Below are 12,519 nucleotides of genomic sequence, written 5' to 3'. Positions count from 1 at the left end.
CACGTGCCGCGGCCCCGGCCGTAGCGGGTGATTCGAGGGCTCGGCACGAGGGGTGCGTGGAGGGCGGGAGGAGCCGGAGAACGTGCCTGTGATTGGCGGGCCGGGGGGGGGGGGCGTACCAAGACGCTTGTGGTTGGGCGAGGCGAAGACCAAGGGCTGCTTTTTGAACCGCGTAGGGTTCTGGGTAGCAAAGGCCTTGGAAGGGTCTTAACTGAAAGGGGGAGGGGAGAAGGTCGCCAACAAACGGCTGAGCTCACAATCCGGGCCGGGACCCGGCCGGGGCGTCCCCCTCCCCCCATGGAGAGAGCCAGGCCGGAGCCGCCGCCTCAGCCGCGCCAACTGACGCGGGCGACCCCGCGGCGCCCGCTGCGCCCCGCTCCGCCCCCGCTGCCTGTCGAGGGCGCCTCCCTTCGGGCAGCGGCCGCGGAGCCCTCTGCGTCGCCGCCCACCCCGTGCGCGGCCGCCATTGTGACCGTAGCCTCGTCGTGCGGGGAGGCTACGGCGTCGGGCGTACAGCCCGCGGCACGGCGGGTGCTGCAGGTGAACCCGGAGCAGGTGTTACTGCTGCCGCCTGGGCCACCACTGTCTCAGGCCCGGGAGGAAGAGGCAGCCGCCTCTCCCGCGCAGGCGCGGCTGCTGCAGCTGAGGCCGGAGCTACTACTGCTTCCGCCGCCGCCGCCCTCATCCGAGGGCGTCCCCTGCAGGCCTCAGTTGCACCCGGTGCAGCCCTGGCAGCTGCATGTTAAGGCAGAGAAGCAGGAGCCGGACCCCAGCTTGGATCCGTCAGTGGGACCTCGGAGGGCCGTCAAGGCGGGCCCTAAGGCCTCCAGGGCGGCGAAGGCGGGAGGCCCCGGGCCGGCCCTCGACAGCCCCCGAGGGGACGAGAAGGGCAAGTTGGAGGAGGAGGAGGTCATGAGCTACACGGCGAAAGGCGGTGAAGGCAAAAGCCTGCCGGCCATCAGAGAAGGAGTCATCAAAACGGAGGAGCCTGAGAGACTCCGCGAGGACTACAGGGTCGGCACAGAGCCTGCGTCCAGTGGCCTGATCCATGGCAGCAAGGATGTCACCCTGACCCAGCCGTCCAGTGCCTTTGGGCCGCACCAGCAAGACCTCAGGATCCCTTTGACTCTTCACACCGTGCCCCCTGGGGCCCTGATCCAGTTTCAGGGACCTCCACCTTCAGAGCTGATACGATTGACCAAGGTCCCCTTGACACCAGTGCCTATTAAAATGCAGTCCTTACTGGAGCCTTCTGTAAAAATTGAAACCAAAGATGTCCCGCTCACCGTACTTCCCTCAGATGCAGGTATTAGACGGCAGGGGAATCAATCTGGTTTTCAACTTCGTCTGTTGCCCCGTAGCTGACATGTCAGCTGTTGAGAAGCATAAACTAGAAAAATAAAAAAATGGGTTCAGGGCAAATTCTGCAAAGGTATCGCTTCTGACTTGTACGTATACCAGTAAAATACGCTAACACGTTCAAGATTCCCAAACATTAAAAATAATTATTTTTTTTAAGGCCCAGTGAAGGATGAGATTTAGATGTGACTAATGTTTATACACAAAAATAGAAATATTCTTGCTAGATAACACAAAGCCCTCAGTTTATATGCTACAGATAATCAACATTTTAAAATATTGTATTATAGTAGCTCAGTATTTTTACATGTATCAAACAGAAGAAAAAATAGTGTTTAATGAAAAAATAAACAGGAAAGTTTATACTGGATTTAGAGGTGATTTATCTTCTTTAAAAATGAAGAGTAAACATTTTCTAGGAGAAAACAGTACATAATTAATTGTAATGTATTCTAAAAGCTAAGAACTTATAGAAATACAGAAAATGAAAACACTGTAGAATAAGTTGTTTTCAAAGAAATGACCACAGTTACAGTAGTAACAATTACAAGTAGATATTTTATTTCTATCCGTTATTTCCAAATATATAGCTAGAAAAATCTTATTTTAAGATTTAATTCAGACAATACTATGGCAGTAAATGTAAATGAAAAGTCATATTAATCTTCAGTTCATATCTTCATTGACTTTTATCTTTATTGTTTTCTTATTTTCTTTACTAATTCTTCCTCCCCACCCCACCCTCTTGCTTTTTTTTTTTTCTAAACTTTTATTGGAGTATAGTTGCTTTACAATGTTGTGTTAGTTTCTGCTGTACAACAAAGTGAATCAGCTATACGTATACATATATCCCCTCTTTTTTGGATTTCCTTCCTATTTAGGTCACCACAGAGCATTGAGTAGAGTTCCCTGTGCTATACAGTAGGTTCTCATTAGTTATCTATTTTACACATAGTAGTGTGTATATGTCAATCCCAATCTCCCAGTTCATCCCACCCTCCCCTTCCCCCCGTGGTACCCATAATGTTTGTTCTCTCTACATCTGTGTCTCTATTTCTGCTTTGCAAATAAGTTCATCTGTACCCCATCCTCTTGCTTTTTATCGTCAGTAATTTTTAAACTTTGTTTTCATTTTCTGAAGGAGAGAAAGGGGAACCTTTATAATACTTATTTCATCCTTTGTGCATTTTAAAATTTTATATATCAAGTAACCCTAAAATAAAGAGAAACAATATATGAAATTTATAGGCAGTGGTTTTTGATGAATTATGTAAGAGATGTGAATTTAAGCAACTTCCTTTATTGTAATTTCAGCTGTCTCTGTGACTTTAAATAAGTCACCTTTCTTATTTTCCTCTTATTTTTTCTCCTGGGATGTGGAACTAGTGTTAGTGACCCACCTTGGCAGGTGCTTCACCTTCATAACGAAATATAAATAATACAGTATATTAATAATATAAGTATTTTTGCTTGAATGGGCACTCCAGTGGCATGTAAATGAGTTCCTTTAAACATTTAGGGTACACCCACCTAGTGCTAGGATTATAGTCATTAATAAGTCATAATTCCTGTCCCCCAGTAATAGAACATTTTAATGGGAAATAAATTAAATGTTAATTACTGTTAGAGGTATTAATATAGCTCAAAGAAGTAGTAAGCCAGCAGTTTACTGTGTCTTCAACATTATTACTTCCACAATATCTTCAACAATATTATTCTTTTTGAGGAAGAGAAGAGTCTTTCTAAGCCACAGTTTAGAATGCTGAGTTCAGGGGTTATGAGGAATTCTGGAATGCTGGCAGTTCCTTGGCTATATTGAAGTGTATATTTTCTCCAGATATTTAATAAGTAAATAAAGGTGGAAGTGCACTTCACTTTAAAATTGTGTGTGTGTGTGGCACATTAATTTAGTCTCTTAATTTTTGTCGTGTAGGAATACCAGATACTCCCTTCAGTAAGGACAGAAATGGTCATGTGAAGCGACCCATGAATGCATTTATGGTTTGGGCAAGGATCCACCGGCCAGCACTAGCCAAAGCTAACCCAGCAGCCAACAATGCAGAAATCAGTGTCCAGCTCGGGTTAGAGTGGAACAAACTTAGTGAAGAACAAAAGAAACCCTATTATGATGAAGCACAAAAGATTAAAGAAAAGCACAGAGAGGAATTTCCTGGTAATCAAATGAAATGAACAAAGCCTCTTTCTAATTTCTTTAAATTTATTTAGGTAAAGAATAGGTTAGGTTGAGACTGAAAGACAAGAATGTAATTTTTTTCTGATCTGGTATGTACAATAGAGAAAATACTGGCTAATATTACAGTAATGATTTAATTGATACTGGGCATAAGTTTCCTTAAACAGAACAAAGTAGAGGGATATCTGGTCTCATATTTGCCAACTAAAGCAAACCTGGGGACAAACAGTTTTACTGTCGTTTTGATTAAATATATAAATATAAACGTAATGAAGGTAAAGCTCCAGAGTTCTAGGCTATAATTTTTCAAATATGCTAGAAAATGAAGTTCAAATTAGAGCAACAGAGAAAATATGCAGGGCACGCTGCAGGCATTAACACCATGCTCCATTTTAATATTATATGGTTATCAGAATATAGTGCTGCCTTCTGATTGATAAATTTATCCTCATCATGATGTAGTTTGAAATAAATTCTGATTCTCTCCCCAGCAGTGAGGACATTGATATTAAGCTTGGTAAAAGCACAATGTATGGCCAACATATTGTGCATGGTGGGAAAAGAATAACTATTTTTCTAAAGTAGTAGCAGAAAGGTTCTAGGGGGGAATCGTCAGAGCAGCAGTTACAGGGAACCAGTGATTCTCTTGGTTATACAGTGGCTACAACTGCCCTAACTCCACTTTTCTGAGTTTGGAAGGAAATTGGGTGGTTTGTGGACTTGGAGACTGCCAAGTCTAAGAGAGTGACTCTTCCCGAAGAAGGCATAAAAATAGTGGCTGGTCATTAGTAACCACTTCATCGTAAGATATAGATAATTGTGTCTTATAGAAAGTAAGAAAACAGGAGGAGACAAATAGTATTTTACTGGGACATTGTTTTATGGGTAGAGGAAAAGCTTTGGGATTCAAACTCAGTGCCTTTAATGTTGATTTTACTATAAATTCATTATGTGTCTTTGGATAAAAGACATTTGCCCTTTCTCTTTGAATTATGGGTTACAACATTGGCCACTAGTTAGGAGCCATATGGATATATATGCTAAAATGCACAGAAATAGTATCATAGAGCTGGAAAAGGTAATTTAGACAATTAAGACTTAGAAGTGTTTTGGACTTTTAATGTGAAAAGAACTATTTAAAGGCTAAATAGGATCTATATGTTCAAATTAAAAATAGTTTATCTTCTTCTCTAGGTTGGGTTTATCAGCCTCGTCCAGGGAAGCGAAAACGCTTCCCTCTAAGCGTTTCCAATGTACTTTCTGGTACCACACAGAATATCATCTCTACAAATCCAACAACAATTTATCCTTGTTGCTCACCTACCTACTCTGTGGTAATTCCCAGCCTACAGAACACCATCACTCATTCCGTTGGTGAGTTGGTTTTATTGTAGATTACAGATTTTTTAATGGCTGTGTGATAATTTTACCTCTTAACTTGAAATTTTGTTTCTGTTAGCTTAAAAGTTTAGAACAACAATGTTAAGAAAAAAATAAAAAATAGAGTGAAAACATTAAATCAGAGAAAGAAAGATTTCAGTAGACATCAAAGCCCTTGGTTTGCTAGAGTAGCAAATATTCTATGTCAGACCTTTTAAGCAAATCGGGATGAGTCCATAGATTATGCAGATAATGCAGGAAATGACTGAGGTAATTCAATAGGAAATAGGAATGTGTTTTTACTATTAGCATAAAAGAATGCCTTGCTGATGGGGTATGAGGCATCCTGTCCTGGAATATAGTAATGATGACTGATCTCTTAAGACCATTTTTTTTGCTGCCCTAGAAAAGCAATGGAAGTAATCTATCTTCTACCAGATATTTCGTTCATTACATTGTCTTTCCCTAAATTTCTCCTCTATTATCAGTTCTTCACAACATTCCTGTCTTTTGCTTTTAAGAACCCAAAATTGAGAATCTAGTATCTTAAGAACTTGTTATAGGTCTATCCATCATTAGTTTGTTCTTCCAGAGCCTATTTTAGTCATCTCTTAGGCAGAGCTTTGTACGTTCACTACTTGCTATCACTTGTCCTGAAACTACTGTTCTTTCCGGTTTCTACCTACTTATATCTATGTGCTGGGAGGTTTAGATATCTTGAAAATTAACTTATTAGGATCTTAGGCATTTTCAGTTTTTTTCCTGTGTATCATTATAGCAATGGATACCAACAAAGCCACATTCAGCATATCTAGGCTCAAGGCAAAGAAAGCTGATCCTATCACCCTGTTCTCTCCCAGAACAGTCAGGCACTTTCACCCTTTGCTATTTGGTAGTATCTCTTTTAATCCTGTATTTCAATCTAGGCTTGATTGTGCTTTTTTTTAACTTACCTTATTTTATCTGTTATTTATGATTTGTACTTTTATCATCTGTTTCTTCTCTTTACCCCTTTTTCTAAGACCCCTCTTCCATGTCATTCTATCCACAGTTAAATGCTGTATGTTTTCTCTCCCCAGAAATATATTTATCAGTGTTCTTACTTGAGGCAGCTGACAGTTTTATACAATATATTATGCAATTCTGAGCAAAGATTTGGGGAGATAGAAAGTGGTAGAGCTCTTGCATCCATGATGTTTTATTTAAGTATGACAAGCAGAATTATAGGAAGCATTTCAGAGCCATATACAAAGTAATCAAATCTAAGGATAATGATCTTTTGTTTGCTTTTTTCTTTTTAAATTTCTCTTATTTCTAGTAATATGTAGTATCAGTAAAGATTTAATTCTTGGATCTCAAAAGATTGAAAAAATCATTATCTTTTAAGTATAAAATTTGGGAATTATTTTCCCAGATATATAAAATTATGTGTGTAATAATTATGATATATATATATAATAGTTATATAATAGTTATGATGAGATTTATTGGCTACTCTGCTGCCCAATCATACAACTTTTGAAATATGTTCTTTTAGTTTGTACTCATCAGCTTGGCATTATATTACTTGGAGGAGTTGTTATCAGTTGCAAATTTGGAAATTTCACTATATATTTTATATTCTAAATCATTTATAAAACTGTTAAATAAGAACAAATTATAGCACAAATCCCTAAGAGAATCTACTTTTAATAGCTTATTATCTACAGATACAAATTTTTACACCATCCCTTTTTTTGTTTCTTTCAACTAATTTTATGTTATATTCTAAACATAAAGTCATGGTAATTGTGTTTTTCAAACTTGTTTTGTTTATTCCCATGGAAGAAAGATATCAAGTTAGTGAGGTATAATTTATCTCTTATCAGAAAAAATTTGCTCTCTTTTTTCCTAGCAACCTTTATACACTAATATATTGTATAGATTTCATCAGCTTTTCAAGTGTAGAAAATAGACTCACCAAACTATAGTTCTCAAGTTCACTACTTCCAATAACAAGTTCACTACTTCCAGTAACTTGGAGTTATGTTGACTTTCCAAAAATGCTCTGGCATAGCATTTTTGGCAGAGAGACCATTTGTGTTTACTTCATCTAATATTTTCTCAGTTCTAACTTTGAGTTTCTCTAAAGTTCTTCAGTGAATGCCACCTAAGATCTTGTGATATTCATTTTGTCAATTTGGATTAGAACATTCTGTGAACTTGCCCCTGCTATGAACATGAATTAGGGTTCAGATATCTTCTTAAGGTGTTCTTTTGTAGGAAGGGAGTTTTGGGTCTCTCTGTTCTTTCGGTTGCCTTTTATACCATAATGACTATTCCATTGATTCCACTGAGTCTCTTCTTTCTGTAAAAGTATTTTAAAAAGTCACTTAATATTGACTTTAAGATCCCTCAGATGTGACTCCTTCAATTTTCCTTTGGACCTCTTAATTTTTACTTGCATCTGACTCATACACTTTGGCTTCTCTTTTACACATTTGGACAAGCTCTTCATTTTAAAAAGATATCTTTCCCTTTTATGGGTTCTCTTTGATTTGGTCAGTTAGCCATAACAACTTTCTGATATTTGAGACACATTTTTTCCTTCTGGGTTTTTAACATTGTCATATAAAATAACCTTCATTTTTCTATGAACTTTTTATTTTAGTTATCCCTATCAGCCTTTTTTTCCTAGCCAGTATCTGTAGTTCAAAAAATCTAATAATTTTGTCTCTCACGTTTTTGTCTCCCACATCTCAAGCTTGTCTCCTGTTTCTAGTTTCTGAAAGTACTTACAGCCTGATAGTCCAGAATACTTTTTAGATACTTTCTTTTATCATATGTCTTTGACGCCAGTTATGCCAGCATTTTCATTTTATATTAAGTGATCAAATTTATTTATTTTAAAGGATTCTGGAAGTTTGGTAGAAGCTATATTTATTTTAGCCTGGCTTTTAAATGTCAGTTTTATATATTTAGGAATTTTCTGGTGAGATTATTTCATTTTCTACACTTTATTTCTCACACCTGAAATGGGTTTTCCTTATTACATCTAAACTCAGTTGACATCTTTCACTCTTCTGAATTCATATATTTTCTCTAAATTTTTACTTTAAAAATGTTAACTACTATTTTAATTTTTTGGTAGTAAACGTGATGTGATTTTGGCTTACCCATCTATTCTTATTTAACAGAAATAGAACAAAAAAAACCCTCCAATATTCTGATACTGTCTTGTCCCTGACTTAAGATCAATTCTAGCAAAGTTCTATATCCATAAGAAACAAAGATATGGCTTGAAAATTCCTTGAAAAGTGATGTAGCTCATTATTGTAGGTTTTCTTATGAGGCAAGGAAGGTGGAATCTTATGGTTCAAACTATAGTAAGTCTTCTTAGGTTCCTCATTACCATTTGTGTCCCCAAAGTCCCATCTTTCTTAGCAGTTGTCTAACTGTTCTTCCCAAGTCTCCATTTCCCATCTCTGTCTCTATGTCTCTGCCTCTTACTCTATTTCTCTCTGTCCTCTCCTCCTCTCTCTGCCTCTGTTTCTCTCTCCTCAGCCATATGCTCATCCACCTGTTCTTCTTTCTACCTCTATACAACTTTTTCTTGTAGAGAAATTTGGTCTGTCCTCAGTTTATGCCATTCTCTACTCCTTCCTGTTCATCCCAGTCACACAACAAAAGCCTGGTTGCGTCCTTCATCCGTTCAACACAGGCAGTAGAGTCTTCCTCTTTAGGAGTGGGTGGGAGAGATTTGCCAGAATTGTTGAAAGTTATTAATAACTTTAAATTTTTTCTTTTGTTCTTATCATATTGTACTATAGATCTAAAATTCTGCTCTGTACCTCATGTAACAATTAGATAATGCTAGCTGCCTCAACACTCATCTAAACATAACGGTTTAAACAGAATCATGGTTTATTTTTTTACCCATGTAAAGTCCAAAATAAGTATTTCTGGCTTTCTTCCAAGGGATTCATGGACACAGTTTTCTTCTACCCTATGGCTCTTCCATCTTTGATATGTAGCATCCAAGTGTGCATGACCTGCAGAAGGGAAAAGAGAATGGGGGATCATGCATGAGAGTTTTTTATGGGCCAGTTTCAGAAATGGTGCATATCACTTCTTCTTACATTCCATTGGTTAGCCTGAGCCACAGGACCACTCCTAACTGCAAGGGAGGCTGAGAAATGTAACCTAGCTGTATGCTACAAGGAGAGAAACCAGATGACTGGCTGGTCTTTTCCATACTTTATCTACAGTGTGATACATTAGATCTCTGCCCTTTCCACAAGTCTTCCCTATTCACTGACAGTTTATCAGTGATGACTAGGTGTTGCAGACTTTAACCTCTTGTTTAGCAACATGAATTTTGACATTTAGGACATCTTCATTATACTACCATATAATTCTCTATGCATCTGATTTATCTGATTTTTTACCTCAGGCCAAAATGGTGCTTGACACATGTTAGTAATATTTGTTTACTTAAATGAACGCATGATTTTATCACCTCATGCCTCACTGGTACCCCTTATTTTATAAAAATATCTTTGGTAGAAAAGAACATTTGTATCAGCTAAAAGATGAGTCCCTTCCTTCTTCAATAACTGAAATAATATCATTGTTCTCTACGGCTCCTATAATTTGTGCTTCCTTTGCCTAAAATGACCATACTTCTTTTCTGAGGACTAAGAGCCTCTTGTACTGTACAGGGAAAAGAAATCTGCGTCAGAGGTAGATTTTAGGAGCAGATGTCTTGAGTGCAGTGATAATTCAGTGAATAAAACAGAGATTTTACAGGTCAGCCTGGCTTCATAGTTGCATAGAGAAGATTTTTCTTATACCAGATGAACGGTAGAGATTCTGTCAGCTATAGGCTTATTTGTTTGTTTTTTTCTTTCATCTAGTCATACCTTTCTTAACTATTATTAACCAGGTTCTGTGCCAGGTAATGGGGATACAAACATGAATTAAACTGTGCCTGCTCTTGAGCTCCCAGTTTTGTGATTGTGATAAGGGTGGCAGACCTGCAAATTTACACTATTTTATGATATGTGATAGATTTATAGGTTCTGAGGGAACCTGAAGAGGGAAATTATGTTCAGGAAAGTCCTAAGGCCTGTGTCTCACAGATTGGAGGGCTAGTCCATGTAACCCCATTAACTGAGAATCAGTATAGCTTCATCTACACCCTGCTCCTGTGTTGCCTCTACTTCACTGGGTCAGAGGCCAACTTGAAACAGATATACCCCTTAATTCCCTACCTCCAGGTTTAAGGGGGAGGAGGGGTAGTTATTTGACTTATCTGGAGAGAAGGAAGGAGAGGAAGGTATTACCTGGCCAAGGCTGAGAGAAGATTCACAATCCTTTTGGCCTCTGACAGAAACATTTCTAACCACAGGGTCTGTTCTTGGACTGCATCTTCTATATTAACAGAGACCTAACTGCATTGAAATAAACTAGATCATGAATCTATTGCTTTGGCTTCTCTCTGTATTTCTGTGAAAGAATTAAATTTAGGCTAAGTGTGTCATTTGGATAACTCAGCAACTTGGTCAGCAGTCCTCTCTTCTTCAGGATCAAAAAGATCAAATACATGATTATTTCACTTGCCTCTAAAAATTCTCCTATATCCATCATGCCCTGCTGCGATAATATTCCTTTCTTATCTGTCACAAATTGCTGACCTGTGGCAAGTCTTAGTCTCACTTGGGAATTTCCTTATATATTCACATTGAATGCAATAAAGCAAAATAATTTTAGTGTTTCTTTAGTTTTTTCCAATTAAAAAATTAAATGTCATTTATAATTTAGTTTAATATAGAGACGTATACAAAATAAAAGAAAAATGACCCATACCACTATGATGAAACCTCTATTAATATGTAAAATAAAATTGATATATTTAGAAAATAGAAAATTCAAATAGTACCAATAGACATAAAATGAAAGTCTGGCATCCCACGGCCCTGTCCCCTCTTCCAGATGACCACCTTTTAAAAGTAACCGCTATTAGTAGTTTCATATTATTTCTTTTAGAAACATTTATATATATGTACCAGCATTTGTGTGTATTTGTCTTTCACTCAATCACTCAATCATTTTATTCATTTATTTATTCATCCAAAAAATATTTTTTAAGGGCCTATTCTGTGCCAGGCAGAATTTTGAGCCCTGGGGATACAGTAGTGAACAAAACAGAAAAGGTCTCTCCTCTTATGGCACTTAGAATCTAGGTGGGAAAGAGAGACAAGAATGTAAAATAAATGAACAAGATGGCTTCAGTTTGTTCAAGATGCTAAAATAGAGTGGTGATGTTCTTAGGTAAGGTGGTTAGTGAAGGCTTCTGGTTGTACAGTTTATTAAGTTCTGCTGAAAAAAGAAAAATATGGAGTGACTCAGTTCATGCCTGACCCATGCTATTTTTATTTCTGAAGGTGAAGCTCTACCTGCCATCCAGCTGCCCCCACCTGCAGTCCAGTGCCCAAGCCCCATCACACTTTTCCAGCCGAGCATCTCCAGTACTGCCCAGGTGGCTGTCCAGGCTCCAAGTTTGCCCCTCTGTCCACCACTCCCACCCCAGTGCTTTGCTGGGCCCTCCCAAATGGACACTCATCAGCTGCATTCTGGAGCTAGTTGTTCTGTGAAGAGACCTACTCCTGTCTCTCTGGAGAGCACCAGCAGGATTCCAACTAGTGCAAATACTGCCCACGCCAGATTTGCAGCTTCTACCATCCAACCTCCCAAGGAGTATCCCAGCCTCTCCACTTGTCCCAGAAGTGCTCCAATCCCCCAAGCTCCTCCTATTCCACACTCACATGTCTGCCAGCCCCCTCCCCTTGGCCATGCAGCCACATTGTTTGGGACCCCACCGCGATTCTCTTTTCATCACCCTTACTTCCTACCTGGACCTCACTACTTCCCATCAAGGTAAATGAACAATTTATTTCCTTTCACCTAAAACTACTTATAGCTAATGAATTTTTACCTCTGAAGGCCTCTCTTATTTACTGAAAAAGGAACTTCCTCATTACTGCTTGGGATCTATATAATTTAGATTAGTGGCTATATAGGGGCCAAGCAGTTAACATAAATACATGGAGGGGCCAGATGAGGACTGGGGAAGCCAAGGAGAGTGCATGCCCCATCTTATGAGGCAGCGCTACTCAGTTCCAGCCTACTGTTGCCGCATGAGAGTACAGGCTCCAGTGTTGTCAGATCTGATTTTCCTCTTGAAAAAATAATCAGTTATACGTGACCTTAAGATCATTTAGTCAAACCCCCTTATTGTATAGAGGTGTGGTTCTGAAACTTTCATATATATATATAAACCACATGTGATCTTGTTAAAATGAAGACTCTGAGTCAGCAGGTCTGGGGTACAGTAGTTTCCTATACTGAGTTATAGTAAGCCTAATATTCTGCATGTCTAGCAAGCTCCCAAGTGATGTCAATTCTGCTGATTGTGGACCACACTTTGAGTAGCAGGGATATATGTCTGAAGTTATATAGCGTCTCAGTGCCCTTTTTAACAAACCAAAACGTTTCTTATGTAAATAACCAGTAAAGGAATTTATTTTCACAGGGAAGTATCTAGG

General features: G+C 38.9%; 1 protein-coding gene across 2 annotated transcripts in view; it reads left to right on the top strand.

Annotated features, from left to right (window-relative positions):
* Positions 1-256: 256 nt before the first annotated feature.
* Positions 257-12,519, top strand: part of SOX30 (SRY-box transcription factor 30) — a 32,389-nt gene continuing 20,126 nt past the window's right edge. The window contains exons 1-4 of one of the 2 annotated variants that reach the window (XM_059919583.1): positions 257-1,306; positions 3,293-3,532; positions 4,748-4,927; positions 11,359-11,851. In XM_059919583.1, the coding sequence (XP_059775566.1) occupies positions 298-1,306; positions 3,293-3,532; positions 4,748-4,927; positions 11,359-11,851 (1,922 nt within the window). In that variant the 5' untranslated portion in view covers positions 257-297. The remainder of the gene's footprint in view (positions 1,307-3,292; positions 3,533-4,747; positions 4,928-11,358; positions 11,852-12,519) is intronic. The other variant, XM_059919584.1, reaches the window with a different exon arrangement.

This window comes from Balaenoptera ricei, chromosome 3 (assembly GCF_028023285.1).
Source record: "Balaenoptera ricei isolate mBalRic1 chromosome 3, mBalRic1.hap2, whole genome shotgun sequence".
Taxonomy (NCBI): domain Eukaryota; kingdom Metazoa; phylum Chordata; class Mammalia; order Artiodactyla; family Balaenopteridae; genus Balaenoptera; species Balaenoptera ricei.
The sequence above is the reverse complement of the archived record's forward strand: the minus strand, read 5'-3'. Positions and strand labels throughout refer to the sequence as shown.